The following is a 13,792-nucleotide window of genomic DNA, read 5'->3' as shown; positions in this document are numbered from 1 at the left end:
ATATCTAAAAAGATGATTTTTTAATATTGAATCCACTTCCTACCACTGTATTATCAACATCCTCCTCTTGTCTTGATAGTTCTTCATAAACCCCACTATTCAAAAAATCTTGAAATGATGTTATAAAATGAAGATCTGTTCTCATATAAGGAGTTTGTTCTTCATCTTGTCTTTTCATATTCATTTTCACTCCCATATAAAACTTTAAAGTTTTTATTTCTTTTAATGTCTTTTTAATAAATTTTTCAACATCGGGTTTCACTATTTCAATTGATTCAGCTATTGATGATGGACCGGGTTCTCCAAATTGAAAAATCCTTATTTTTATATGCCCTTTAAATGCCTCATCAGTGTTTTTAATATAATAGTCTCCCTTTACTTTAAACTCATTTTTCTTGTGTTTTTGTGATTGAAGATGTTGATTATAACTACTCTTCAAAACATCCTTTGAACAGATATCACAATGTTTTCTTTCCAACTCAAGAGGAGATATTTGATGAAATAGATTAAATGTGTGTTTGTTGGTTCGGAGGTGTTTTCTATAATGTTTATATTCGTGATTACAAACATCGCAGTACGTTGTATTCACCATATTTATAGAATAAAACTTTGCTTAAACTAAAATTTTCTTGATGAAAATTTCGTTTAATTTATAGGTGAATCTGTGCTTAAAAACATTTTATCCTCCAACTTTTTCACTTAATAAATACAATGTTTCAAGACACAAAAGACAAGTTTCAATCAATCTCTTCATCTGTTAAAGATACTGAGAAATATGTCAAGGATGTAAAATTGAACAAAGATAAATATAACAACTATTGGATAAAAACTATTATGGTAAATAATATGAGTTCTTCAATTTCCTTCAGTGGAAGGGCTTTTAGTATACCTGGTAGAACATCAATTAAAGTATCTCTAACAAAAGTTTCTCCTCTCCTTCTAGTAATATATTCAAAACTAGAAAAAGCAATGAAACAAGAAAAAGTATCAAAGAACAAAAACCTTATGGATGAAGCTTTAGAAAGAAAAGATAAGACCATCTGTAATATGCAAGGAGAAATTTGTATTTTTTTCAACAACCCTAAAGATGTAAATCTTGATGAAATAAAGGATGTTAATATATTAGGTGAAATGACATTTCGTTCAATAGTAGTTAACGATAATTTTAAAATTACCTTTAATATAAAAAATGTTGTCGTTGAATCTGATAATGAAAAAAAGTATATCGATATCGATGGTAATATACAACTGAAAGTATAGATGAATTTCAGTTTAAGTAAAGTTTTACTTTATAAATATGCTAGACTTTCCTGATTCTCCATATGACAAATTTGAGAATTGTCCTGCGTGTGAAAGACAGGGATTAAACACAGAGTCAAAAGCCTATAAACAATGTATATTCTGTGATTATCTTCTAATTAATGATAATAAAAAATATAAAAAGGAAAATAATTCTTTTAGATTTACACCAAAAATGAATTACTTTACAAGATTGATTAGAGAAATGAATGTAAAGTATGAGGATGATAACACACCTTTCCTTACAAGGGAAGAAACTGAACGTATAAGAGAAATGTTCAAAGGATTGTTGTTGTATATTATTCATGGATGTAATTTTCAGGGAAATATCAACACAAGATATTGTATAAATAAAATAATGGATTATCTTGAAATTAAACCTGAACTTAGGATAAAATATAGAGTTTCTAAAAAAGCCAATAATAAATTAAATAACCTGTTTTTCAAATATATAAATGAATGATTTTTTACCTATTTGGGAAAATAAGATAAAATTTAACAACCATAAAAATCTCCCAAATTCATTAAGATGTCTCATAGTTGGTTCAAGTGGATGTGGAAAAACCTGCTTACTTTTAAAAATGCTCCTCACTCCCAACTTTTTAGATTATGATAATTTAATAATTTTCACAAAGTCGAGTTTTCAACCAGAGTATCAACTACTCTCACAAGGTTTTAATGCTGGTCTTCAAAAAGAAGATATAATAGGTTTATTTAAACGTCAAAAAAACCTAAATGATTATAACATTGAAGATATAATTCAACTATTTTGTGATACACAGAGATGTAAAAAGAAATCAAATCTTATAACTTGTATTCTTAGTGATAATACGGATGATATACCGTCTCCCCAAGATTTGGATAAATCAAAAAAGAACCTCGTTATCTTTGATGATTGTGTTAATGAGAGAAACCAAACGGTAATGGACAGCTACTACACAAGAGGGAGACATTCTTCTTGTAATTGTATTTATCTTAGTCAATCGTACTTTCAACTTCCTCGTCGTTCCATCAGAAACAATGCTAATACTTTTATTTTATTCAAGTTAAATTCAATAGATATCAATAATTTTTGGAGAGATAATTGTTCTACATTATGTAGTAAAAAGAAATTTGAGGATTATATGAAGCACACGACTGAAAAATATAAATATATTGTTGTGAAACAAGATGAGATATTAAGGGATATATTTTTTGTTTTATAAACAATTACATATATAAATGACAACTATTATTATAAATCTTGTGGGTAAATCTGCTTCTGGAAAAAACTTTCATAAATCAAGGTTCTTGTGTAGTACAAATGAGAATATTGTAAATTTACTTAAAAAACACCCCGTGATACGCATTGTATCAACAACAACTAGAGCAATAAGACCTGGAGAAGTAAAAGGTGAAGATTATCACTATATTTCAGTGGAGGAACATATGCGATTGAGGAATGAAGGACAAATATTTGAGGAGGTTTCTCTTGGTACAACAAAATATTCACATTGTAAGAGTGAGTTAAAGAAACTAAAATCTGGTGGTGTTGGGATATTAGAAACTAATCCAGAAGGAACGAGACAAATTATTAAATATCTGAGCGGAGTGAAGATTTTATCATTCGGTTTTGATGTTGATGAAGAAACTCAACACAAACGTATGAAAAGCAGAGATGCAAGGATTAGTGAAGAAGAAATTACAACTCGCATTAATGTTAATAAAGAATTTGATGAAATATTTAAAGAAAAGGATTTATTTGAACACATCTACTTGAATGATGAAGAAAAGGAAAATTTCCCTGTTGATCTTTACAATTCATTAAATGATATTTTACAATAAATAAATGGATACAAAAGAAAGAGCAAGAAGATTTAAGGAACATCAAGAGTTGGTTTCAAAAGTTGTAAAACAACAGGAAGACATAAAGAAGAAACGCAGACAGAAACTAACGGGCGAAGAAGCATTTGAAAAAAAACAAGAGAAATTTTTTAAACCACTTTTAAAAACTTCCCAAGAAAAAATGAAAGATGTTTCCACAGTTCCCACGGTAGAATATACTCCTAGAAAGCTTCAAATGTTAAAAGATTTCAGTCAAATGACGGAGGAAGAATTAGAGCATATTGGAGAATTAGAACATGATGAAGGTTTATTTCAACAACTGGAAGAGATTAATCAACCCCCTGATTATATTGTGAATGCTGTTCAAAACAATGAATATTCAGCAGATTCAAAAACCAAAGCAGGACTCATTCCAACAGAACAACCAGCAATATTTCATCTTGTTCAAGAAAAGGTATTGATATTTAATGATGAATTAAGGTTCTTAAGTTCTGCTCAACCCACTGTTAAACTAACTCCGAGATTAATGTTTCTTCTCACAAAAGATGGAAGGCAAGGTTCAACTGTGAGGGATGAATCAAAGTATATTGATAAACCATTGGATATGGAAAATAATGATGATAGAGTATATATTGATTTGCTGAACACTCTAAATTATAAGGTTATTCTTTCTGGTAAAAGTAGGAAGAATGAGAAGGAGAAACACATTATTCAGGCTTTAAGTATCCTTGGTTCAGGTATTAGTTTTCTTCCAAATGACCCATCGCAATTAGTTAATAGACTGTTATTGTTGTTCGGCAGTAAGAAGGCTGGAAATAACAATTGTTTTAATGAAGCATCAGCCATTTTAGACCAGTTGATGAACATGAAAATAATTAATAAATCTCAATATAAAGACATTTTATCTCATATTAAATAAGATGAGAAGCACAATCCTGAGTTTTAATTTCACAACAAGCGACCACACATCTTCATTCCCATACCCACTACAACTTGACACAACAAAAGAATATGAGGCATCTTTATTGTCCATGGAGACTTATAATACCTTATTTAATATAACCGAGAAAAATGACAAGTTTAGTTATAATCCGGGAAGTGGATACAAAACGATAACAGTCTCACCGGAGCATACGAGATTTCTCAAATATCTTCCGAAATTGCTCGTCTTATGAAAGAACAGGGTGATGAACCAAAAAATATTGTTATAAACATTCAAAAACATACTTCAAAATCAACGATTAAAGTTAAAAATAACTACAAGGTTGATTTCACAATTGATAATTCATTTAGAGAGTTATTAGGTTTCTCCTCAAAAAAGATTGAAACTAATGGGACGTTTTACAGTGATAATGTCATTCAAATATCCTCAGGAATAAATTCGGTGTTAATTCACTGTGATTTGATTGATGGTGCTTATAATGATGGATTAAAAACAAATACAATATTTTCATTCAGCGCATACTCAACCCCAATTGGTTATAAATTCAATATGGAGCCTAAAAATTTGGTTTATCTACCTGTGTCAGGAAAAACCATACACAGAGTAAATTTTAGGATAACCGACCAAGATAATCGTGTGATCTCTTTTAATGGAGAATATTAAACAAAAATATTAACATGAAAAATGCTTATAAATTAAAAAATTATCCAAGCCCGACTGACGCGAATGACTTGGTGAGATTAAGCGATTTATCACAATATATATACTTAAATAAAACGGCTGTGTATTCTAAAGATACAGAAGTGTTGATATTATCTCCAGGTCATACAGAATTCACAGTTCGAATTAAAATAAATTTTTATAAAGAAGGGCGTATCGTTTGTATGAGAATAGAACAATGGGGGTATGATATGAATGATTTAGGGTATAATTGGTCATTTAAAATTAACCTCGAAGACCTGGAACAATTAAATCAGTCTCGTAAGGAAGAATATTATCCACTTGGTATCGAGAATGAGTTTTGTGGAGCCACGATTAGTAAACAACAAATAAAAGAATTTAATAAGGGTAAATATAATAATGGTTTTGCCCTTGTTTATCTCATGAAAACAGAAAAAACAGGATTATATATAATAAGTAAGGAAATACAATGATTTAACTATGGGAAGATGGGGAGGTGTTTCATGCCATAATATTATTCTAACATATATTTCTAATACATAAATGACAGCAAGAAGGCTTCAAGAAAATTATCATTTCTGTGTCCAAGCATACCTTCAAGAAAAGGGTATTCGGTATTTTAATAAATATGTTCTACAACATAAGAATGAGGTATTTTCAATAAAAGATTGGCATTATGCTGATGTTAATAAACCGACAACTTTAGATTTAATTAGAATGTTAAATAATGAAAAAATTATAAGGTTAAGAAAAGGTAAGGCTCTTTTAGAAATTCAAAAGAAATTTTATTGGTTTCCTGTTGTAAAAAAAATTATTTTGGATACAGGAATAACAAGAAATCCTGATGAATATATGTATAATATTCTATGGGGTGTAAACGATTCAAGTATAGTAAGGGATGAGGAAGGAGTTGAAGAAGAGAGGGAAGAGGAGGAAAAGGAGAAGGAGGAAAGAGAGAATAGAGAGAGGGAGGAAAGAGAGAGAATGAATAAATATCAAAATATGGAAACCAGTGAGATTCAAAAAGAATAGAGGTATTAAAGAAATTAACTTATCTCACCAGGGAGGAATACAAAGAATTAAAAAGTCTATTTGCAATACTTTCGACAAGACTATCGACATCGAGAAGACATGTATTTTAATTCAAGTTTTTTCTTAAATAAATGGAGGAGAGAGTGAAGGCATTTCTAAGGATTCTTTATGTTTTAAAAATTAAGATTCAAATGTGCATGTTGGAAACTAAAAAGGTTTTTGCACTCTGCAGAAATTTTTCTCATAAATAAATGAGTTATTGTCTCAAATGTAAAAAGAAAACTAATACTAAAAATATTTCATATATTAAAAGTAAAAATAACAGGGTTATACAAAAAGGTATATGTTCGGTGTGTGGTTCAAAAAATCAATTTATCTCCAAACACAAACTCGGAGGAGATATACAAAAGTTTTTATCAGGAAGTAAATTTACAACTACTGGAATACCAGGGAATTACATCTTCCAGGTTATTCTTTCTGTGGTCCAGGCACAAACTTAGATAAAAGATTAGATGAGGCAGACAATCCTAAATCCTGGAGTAAACCAATCAATAGAGTTGATGAAGTGTGCATGAGACACGATATTGATTATGGGAATACCACAACGTTGGAAGAAAAGCATGAAGCCGATAGAGAAATGTTGTATAATTTGTCTCTGATACAAAATCCAACCTTGAGAGAAAAAGTTGATAGGTTCATCGTGAAGAAGATGATTAGTGCTAAATTGAAACTTGGACTTGGAAATTCAAAAAACTTATAGGCTCTAATGATGCCATTAAGACTGAAGAGCAATTAGCTGATGAATTACATAAACCAATATTCACAAAGTTTCAGAGAAGGAAAGTTTATTCCAAGGAAGTTGATTATATCTGGTCTGCTGATTTGATTGAACTCAATAATGATAAGGGGTACAAGTATGCTTTCACCGTTATTGATTTGAGGAGTAGATATGCGTGGGTTGTCCCTTTAAAAAACAAAACAGGTAATACTCTTATGTTAGCTTTTCAACAGATATTTAATAAAAGTAAGAGAAAACCTAAAAAATTGTGGACTGATGAGGGTAGAGAGTTTTATAACAAGACATTTATGAATTTTCTAAAAAATAACAGTATTACATTATACAGTACCTTTAATGAAGGGAAGGCAGTTGTTGTTGAACGTTTTAATCGTACCTTAAAAGAGAGACTATATAAAAAATTCACACAACTCGGTTCACAACAATGGTTATCTTTTATTCAGGATATTGTGGATAAGTATAATGACACGATTCACACGTCAACGAATATGAAGCCATCAGAAACATTTACAAAATTAAAATATGAAAAAGAGATTAATGTCAGAAAACCTAAGTTCAAAGTTGGTGATATCGTAAGAATATATAGGTGGAAATCTCATTTTGAAAAGGGTTTTACTGAACGATGGACGAAAGAACTTTTTAAAATTGTTGATGTAATAGATACAGTTCCTTGGACTTATAAAATATATGATTTGGAAGGGGAAGAGATTTTAGGTTCATTTTATTCACAGGAATTACAAAAGACAAAACTAAGCAGATAATACACCGTTGTGGACACTCGAGGGCCAAGTCCGAGGTGTATAACAGTGTATAATGTGTGTCAAGGGGGACGTTCTTAGATCTGTGAACCCCAAACACAGAATCCTCAACTGAATAGTCAAGGCTTAACTTTTGTTTGTGTGTGTGTGTGCAATGGGAGCAATAGGTTGGCGCTTCACTCCCTCCTACTATACACCGTTGTGGACACTCGAGGGCCAAGTCCGAGGTGTATAACAGTATATAATGTGTGTCAAGGGGGACGTTCTTAGATCTGTGAACCCCAAACACAGAATCCTCAACTGAATAGTCAAGGCTTAACTTTTGTTTGTTGATGTGTATGTGTGTGTGTCCCAACCCTCACATTCAAAATCTCAACCCCAACCCTCACATTCAAAATCTCAACCCCAACTCAATCCTCGCCCAACACAATGTCTTTTTCAAAATGAGATTTCCACCTATATATATATTTTTACGTTTTTTTTTTTCTTCTTCCAATTCTGTCTTTTAAGGCTTTCAGGTTTGATGACGTAGAAAGGGGGAGTAAGCCTGCACTTTCTTCCCAGAACGAACAATGTATATTTTTTGTTTTTTTCTCTTCTTCCAATTCTGTCTTTTAAGGCTTTCAGGTTTGATGACGTAAAAAGGGGGAGTAAGCCTGCACTTTCTTCCCAGAACTTTCTTGATCTTGCTCCCATCAAGCACCATCCGACAAAGAACTACATCGATAGGTTTAGATCCCAAAGAGTGATAGCAACTCCAAAAGTCTCCAAAATATAAATAAATAAAATAATAATAATAATAAATAAATAAATAAATAAATAAAAGCCCCCAAAAAAGTTTCAAGTGTCCAACATAAACCCAACTTTCCAAGTCTTCAAGGTATAACCACATTCCCGTTGAGTTTCCAAGATATGTATCACATTGTGAGTTATCAATCCAGAACCCACATTTCAAGTATTCAAAGTAAAACCAACTTACAAAGTCTCTTAAGGATAACTCATTTACTGATTTTTTCAAAATTTGTGAGTCTCCAAGGTAGGCCCCATATTTAGAACCATCTTGGCAGAACCCTTTTCCTGAGTCTCCAAGGTAGTTATTTAAACCATCAAGGCAGAACTCATTTACTGATTTTTTCAAAATTTGTGAGTCTCCAAGGTAGGCCCCATATTTAGAACCATCTTGGCAGAACCCTTTTCCTGAGTCTCCAAGGTAGTTATTTAAACCATCAAGGCAGAACTCATTTACTGATTTTTTCAAAATTTGTGAGTCTCCAAGGTAAAACTTGTATTCTGGCTCATCAAGGTATAACTTGTTCAGTGGGTATTGTCTTGATAACTCACAATGAGTACTATTGCTGTAAAACTCTTTTTCAGGATTTTGCTGGTCTCCAAGGTATAACTCTTTGGTTGGGTCATCAAGGACGAACTCGTTCTGTGGGTCTTGGTCGCTCATAAGGTCTTCAACCAAGCCAACAATTTCGCCCCAAGTTGTAGCAAAAGCAGTATTTTCATTTCGTATTTCAGACACAATTTCCTGTGAGAGAAAATAATAATGTATTAATTAAGTTATTTAATTATTAAATGAGTATGCTTCAATCAAAGTTTGAAAATAGGAAAATAAAAAATCTTACCTCAATAGATAAGAGGTTTGAATCCAGTTCATCAACTTGAAGGTTTAGTTCCATACAAGACAGAGTTCCAAGGAACACCAAAGTCATCCCACTCAAGGTCTTCAACCAAGCCAACAATTTCCCCCAAGTTGTAGCAAAAGCAGTATTTTCATTTCGTATTTCAGACACAATTTCCTGTGAGAGAAAATAATAATGTATTAATTAAGTTATTTAATTATTAAATGAGTATGCTTCAATCAAAGTTTGAAAATAGGAAAATAAAAAATCTTACCTCAATAGATAAGAGGTTTGAATCCAGTTCATCAACTTGAAGGTTTAGTTCCATAGAAGACAGACAGTTCGAGCCAAGCACACAGAACACCATTGCCAGCAAAAACAAATGTTTAAAATGGAGCCTGGGTTTGAAGCTTTTATAGAGAAAGACTGGTGGGTGTGGTTTCCTTTGGAAATTCCCTGGGCAAGCCTAGGCAAGCCTTCATTGGGAAATTTTTCAAAACCATAACATCCTGTAATTTTCTAGTGATTTCTTTGTGAGTCAGAGATGAACTGGAAATGATGTAAGAGTGGGCGGGGCTTAGCAAAAGTAGGCGGAGCTTAGGAAAAGTGGGCGTGGCTTAGAAAAAATACCTTTTGAAAAGTGGGCGGAGCTTAGCAAAAGTGGGCGGGGCTTAGGAAAAGTGGGCGTGGCTTAGAAAAAATACCTCATGAAAAGTGGGCGGAGCTTAGCAAAAGTGAGCGGGGCTTAGGAAAAGTGGGCGTGGCTTAAAAAAATACCTTATAAAAAGTGGGCGGAGCTTAGCAAAAGTGGGCGGGGCTTAGGAAAAGTGGGCGTGGCTTAGAAAAAACCTCATGAAAAGTGGGCGGCGCTTAGCAAAAGTGGGCGGGGCTTAGCAAAAGTGGGCGGGGTTTAAAGAAAAGTGGGCGGGGCTTATCGAATACCTTGTGGAAAGTGGGCGGGGCTTAACAAAAGTGGGCGGGGCTTAAAGAAAAGTGGGCGGGGCTTAACAAAAAATAACCTGTGGCTCAGGAGGTGGTCAAACAAGAGCATTAAGAGAAGTTTATCATTTCGTAATGGCACAAAAGGGGTATCTTAAAAAATATAAAGATTCAAATGTTTTGTTTGTCAATATTTTAGATGGGGATTATTGTGCAAAGAAAATTAAACTATTGAAGGAATTTGAGAATGAACAAATCTTTATAGGTTCAATGAGTGAGCTGTTCAACCCCCAGGTGTTCAATTCAATGAGGTTCAACCTCCAGGTTAAAAGGGGAGACAAATAAATATACCTTGGGATAAAAAGGGGATTTATTTTTAGGGAAAAAAAATATGAATCGCTGAAAATCCCCCATTCATTTACATGGGGAAAAGTGAGCCAGAATCAGTATTCTTACCCTACTCCCAACCTATCCGCTAAGTTTCGTCCAAATTGCTCACTTGAGGTGAGACATGTACGAACCTGTCGGAGACAGGTACCCTAGCTGCTAGTAGGAATTTAGAGCACGGTGTCCGAGTCTCACCTGCATAAAATCACCTGATCTCTGCGGGAAAGTTTAGTCAATTTGACCGAGGATCCAACGAAGGGGCTAATATGATAAAATGTCCCCTTGGGACAATTATTCTCCCACTGAGTTTGCCATTTACTCCAAATGTGTTCCCAATTATGACAAAGAAAAAAATACTCTGATGGAGCCAGAGGAATTTGGAAGTTTTCTTGTTGACCAAACGATGTTAATTAGTTGCAGAATCTCTTTTAACACACCATCATTGATGTGGTTAAACATTAAGTAGGTTAACTTAAGAGCACTATTATTTATTTTCTGAATAATATTTTGAAGTTGATGAAGCGAGAAGTTTTGGTTCAGTGGGGAATCAACAGCAAGGGAGTCATAGATAATATCTTCTGTATTGGTTCACCAATTGGTGTGTGTGTCTAGTGTGTGTGTATGACCGAAACCCACTTCCATTATTTCAGTCCTTGGGAACATGGAGGAAGATTTTCCCAAAACCTCTGCCTTCTCCATATTCAAAATTAGAACGGCACTCGGTAGAGCGCGTACCTCCACCAGGCTGAACAGTTGATGTGTTGCAGCCAACTGATAGGCCGGATCTGAATCCGTACCGGAACCAAAATCTAATCACCTTGTTTTCGTCACCTGTCTAACTCGTCCACCAAGTTTTGTCGGAATTCGTCCACGACCTTTTGAAATATCGTGCTAACAGACACACAAACAGGGGTGAAAACAACCACCGCCCACCTTCAGTGGCGGAGTTAATGTAGGGTCTCCTTTTCAGGTACCACAGTTGGGATGTGCCTTTCCCCCTCTTTAACCCTATTCATACATTTTACTCTTCTCCAAGCAGTTTGTAGGGTGTCAAGATGATTGTATGAACTACTGTATATAAGAATAACCTCCTTCACCTTCGGTGGTGAAGGTAATAATATTTATGGTATCAACTCTTTTACAATTGAATCTAAAAATGTTTTCATCACTTACAGTAAGTTCTTCATTTACAAGCTTCGAACAGCAATTGAAGAAGTAACTCCAATCAGCCTTTCTAATATTCCAAGTAACCAGTGGGTGATCCGTCCAGTTCGTCAAGGTCACTCCCCATTTTTAGCTCACCTGGACTTTAGTCCGGTGAGCTAAAAATGCGATTGAGTAATGTTCGTAGATTGAGTTAGTGAGTGAATCGCCAGTTCGTAAACACATCGGTCATTATCGTTTGAATCAAACAGACAATTTTGACGAAACTTGACCACAAGCTCCATATCTGATGCCTACCGAAGGTGTATTGACCGCATCAAAATCTGCGCTCATCAAGGGAATCTATGTTGGAGTGGGGGGTGTTTGACCCCCCCCCCCCAAAAGTAGGTATTTGCTTTTTTTTCTCCGAAACTACAAACACAATTTCAATGAAACTTGACCACAACCTTCATCACCCATGATGTACCAAAGTGTATCAATCGCATCAAAATCTGCGCTCATCAAGGGAATCTATGTAGGGGTGTGGGTGTTTGCTTTCTCAAATTATTTTTGTGTGGAAATGATGACGGACGGACAGAAAGACGAGACACGCACGATTGAAAATATAGTTTACAGTTATCAATTGGAACACCAACCCCCTGTGTGTGTCTGAGCAGGGAGATGTATCGAGCAAGTCCACAGGACTACGACGACTGCGTGTGAAACGCCAATGGAATGTTCCTCCACTCATCATTCCAGAGAACGACCCCACTTTCCTCGAAAAACATCGCTACAAGGTCACACGGTGTATCCCTTCATGATTACCTGCACACAGATGCACAAAACAACCTCCACATCACCTCTGCCATATACAGAAGTCAAAGTTTTTGAGAATGAAACTTCAATTATACATTAAACAAATCTAAAACTTTCCACTGGAGTCACAGTTAATCACAAGACACTTGTTCAATTAATTTTCAATATTTTTTTTTATTTTCTCAATGACCTTCTTTCACCTAAAGGTCTTTGTAATCAATAGTCCATTACCTACAAATGTGGTGCCACCATGGTGAATTACTGAATCATGCAAGCGCACCCTCGCCTCTTACAACTTGAGGCTCCAACGTAACATTATTATGCGGATATTTCGCAATACTGTAAGCAAAACATCAATCTGTGTGAAATCGTTTTTTGTCATATGCCGAGCAGCTTTGATTGCCCTCTCTCTCCTTCCAGATGAATTCCGATGCTGGGCAGAACCTCCTCTACTCCATCAGAGGGAGTGGGGCAGATGAGGCCCCCATCAGAACCTTCGACATAGAAAGCACAACTGGGCGCTTGATTTTGACACGAAGCCTGGATCGGGAGCAACAAAGCAGCTATTTGGTAAGAGAGCAAGATGCGTTGAATGTTGGAGGCTTGGTAGAATGACCTAAAAGAAGAAGAAATTAGTTTTAAACAGTTGTGGGAGGAGAGATTATGATGGAGTTGACAGGTAAACACATCCCACCTGGAGTTGCCACTGAAATGAAGGGATTTTCGTGATGGAATTTTAGATGCGTAATTACACCTGCCACACAAGGCCCAGTTCCCTTACATTGTACTGCATGTGTGCCATTTTGATGCTTCCCACAGCTTAATGTGTATGCACATGATCATTATGGACGACAGGTTGACGACCCTGCCAACCTTTCAATAATTGTGATGGACAAGAATGATGAGTTCCCAAAGTTCGTGATGGAAACGCTTGTTGGGGATGTTCAAGAACATTCGTTTGCTGGTGAGTTTCTTGATTCTGAGTGGTATCCACCTGTAAGGGCTTCAGGTTGTCCGAGGAAAGGCTCATTCACAGCCATCAGTTGGACATTTTAAACATGATCTCAAGCAGGTGCCACAATTGTACATCTTACCGGAGATGAGAATTTGAATGACTTCATGGAGATGAGAGTTGGGATCCGAATCGGATACACATGACTCGCATTTCTTACATTCGTGCTTTATTCCCCATCCAACCCTTTACCTGTCCCCCGGTGTGCGTTGCAGATACCTTTGTCCTGCAAATCTCAGCAACAGATGCCGATGAACCAAACACCCCAAATACAGGGATCCGTTACAGATTTGAGACGGAATCATCGATATTTTCCCTAAATAAATTCACGGGTAAAATCACGGTAAAGCAAAATGTGCTTGATCGAGAGGTGAGATCTTGGCGACGGGTTTGAAAGTGAGATGGGAATGCTAATACATGGGGTGTGCAAGGTTGATGTAAGAGAACACATATTGAGTAAATGGTGCACCAGGACAGTGAAATGAACTGCACAGGGTTTCGTATTACGAGGGCCCGTTGAAAAGTAATGCCTCC

The 13,792-nt window shown here is 35.1% G+C and overlaps 1 protein-coding gene across 1 annotated transcript in view; it reads left to right on the top strand.

Annotated features, from left to right (window-relative positions):
- The window catches only part of LOC147029338 (B-cadherin-like), an 84,641-nt gene that overhangs the window by 21,008 nt on the left and 49,841 nt on the right, over positions 1 to 13,792 (top strand). The window contains exons 3-6 of the mRNA XM_085872322.1: positions 12,108 to 12,227; positions 12,667 to 12,816; positions 13,066 to 13,210; positions 13,474 to 13,628. Coding sequence (XP_085728448.1) covers positions 12,108 to 12,227; positions 12,667 to 12,816; positions 13,066 to 13,210; positions 13,474 to 13,628 — 570 coding nt within the window. The remainder of the gene's footprint in view (positions 1 to 12,107; positions 12,228 to 12,666; positions 12,817 to 13,065; positions 13,211 to 13,473; positions 13,629 to 13,792) is intronic.

The sequence above is a fragment of the Eptatretus burgeri genome, chromosome 3, assembly GCF_056783735.1.
Source record: "Eptatretus burgeri isolate ZD-2024b chromosome 3, Ebu_testis_v1, whole genome shotgun sequence".
NCBI classification, from domain to species: domain Eukaryota; kingdom Metazoa; phylum Chordata; class Myxini; order Myxiniformes; family Myxinidae; genus Eptatretus; species Eptatretus burgeri.
Note: the sequence above shows the minus strand (reverse complement) of the source record. Positions and strands in the feature narration are given on the sequence as shown.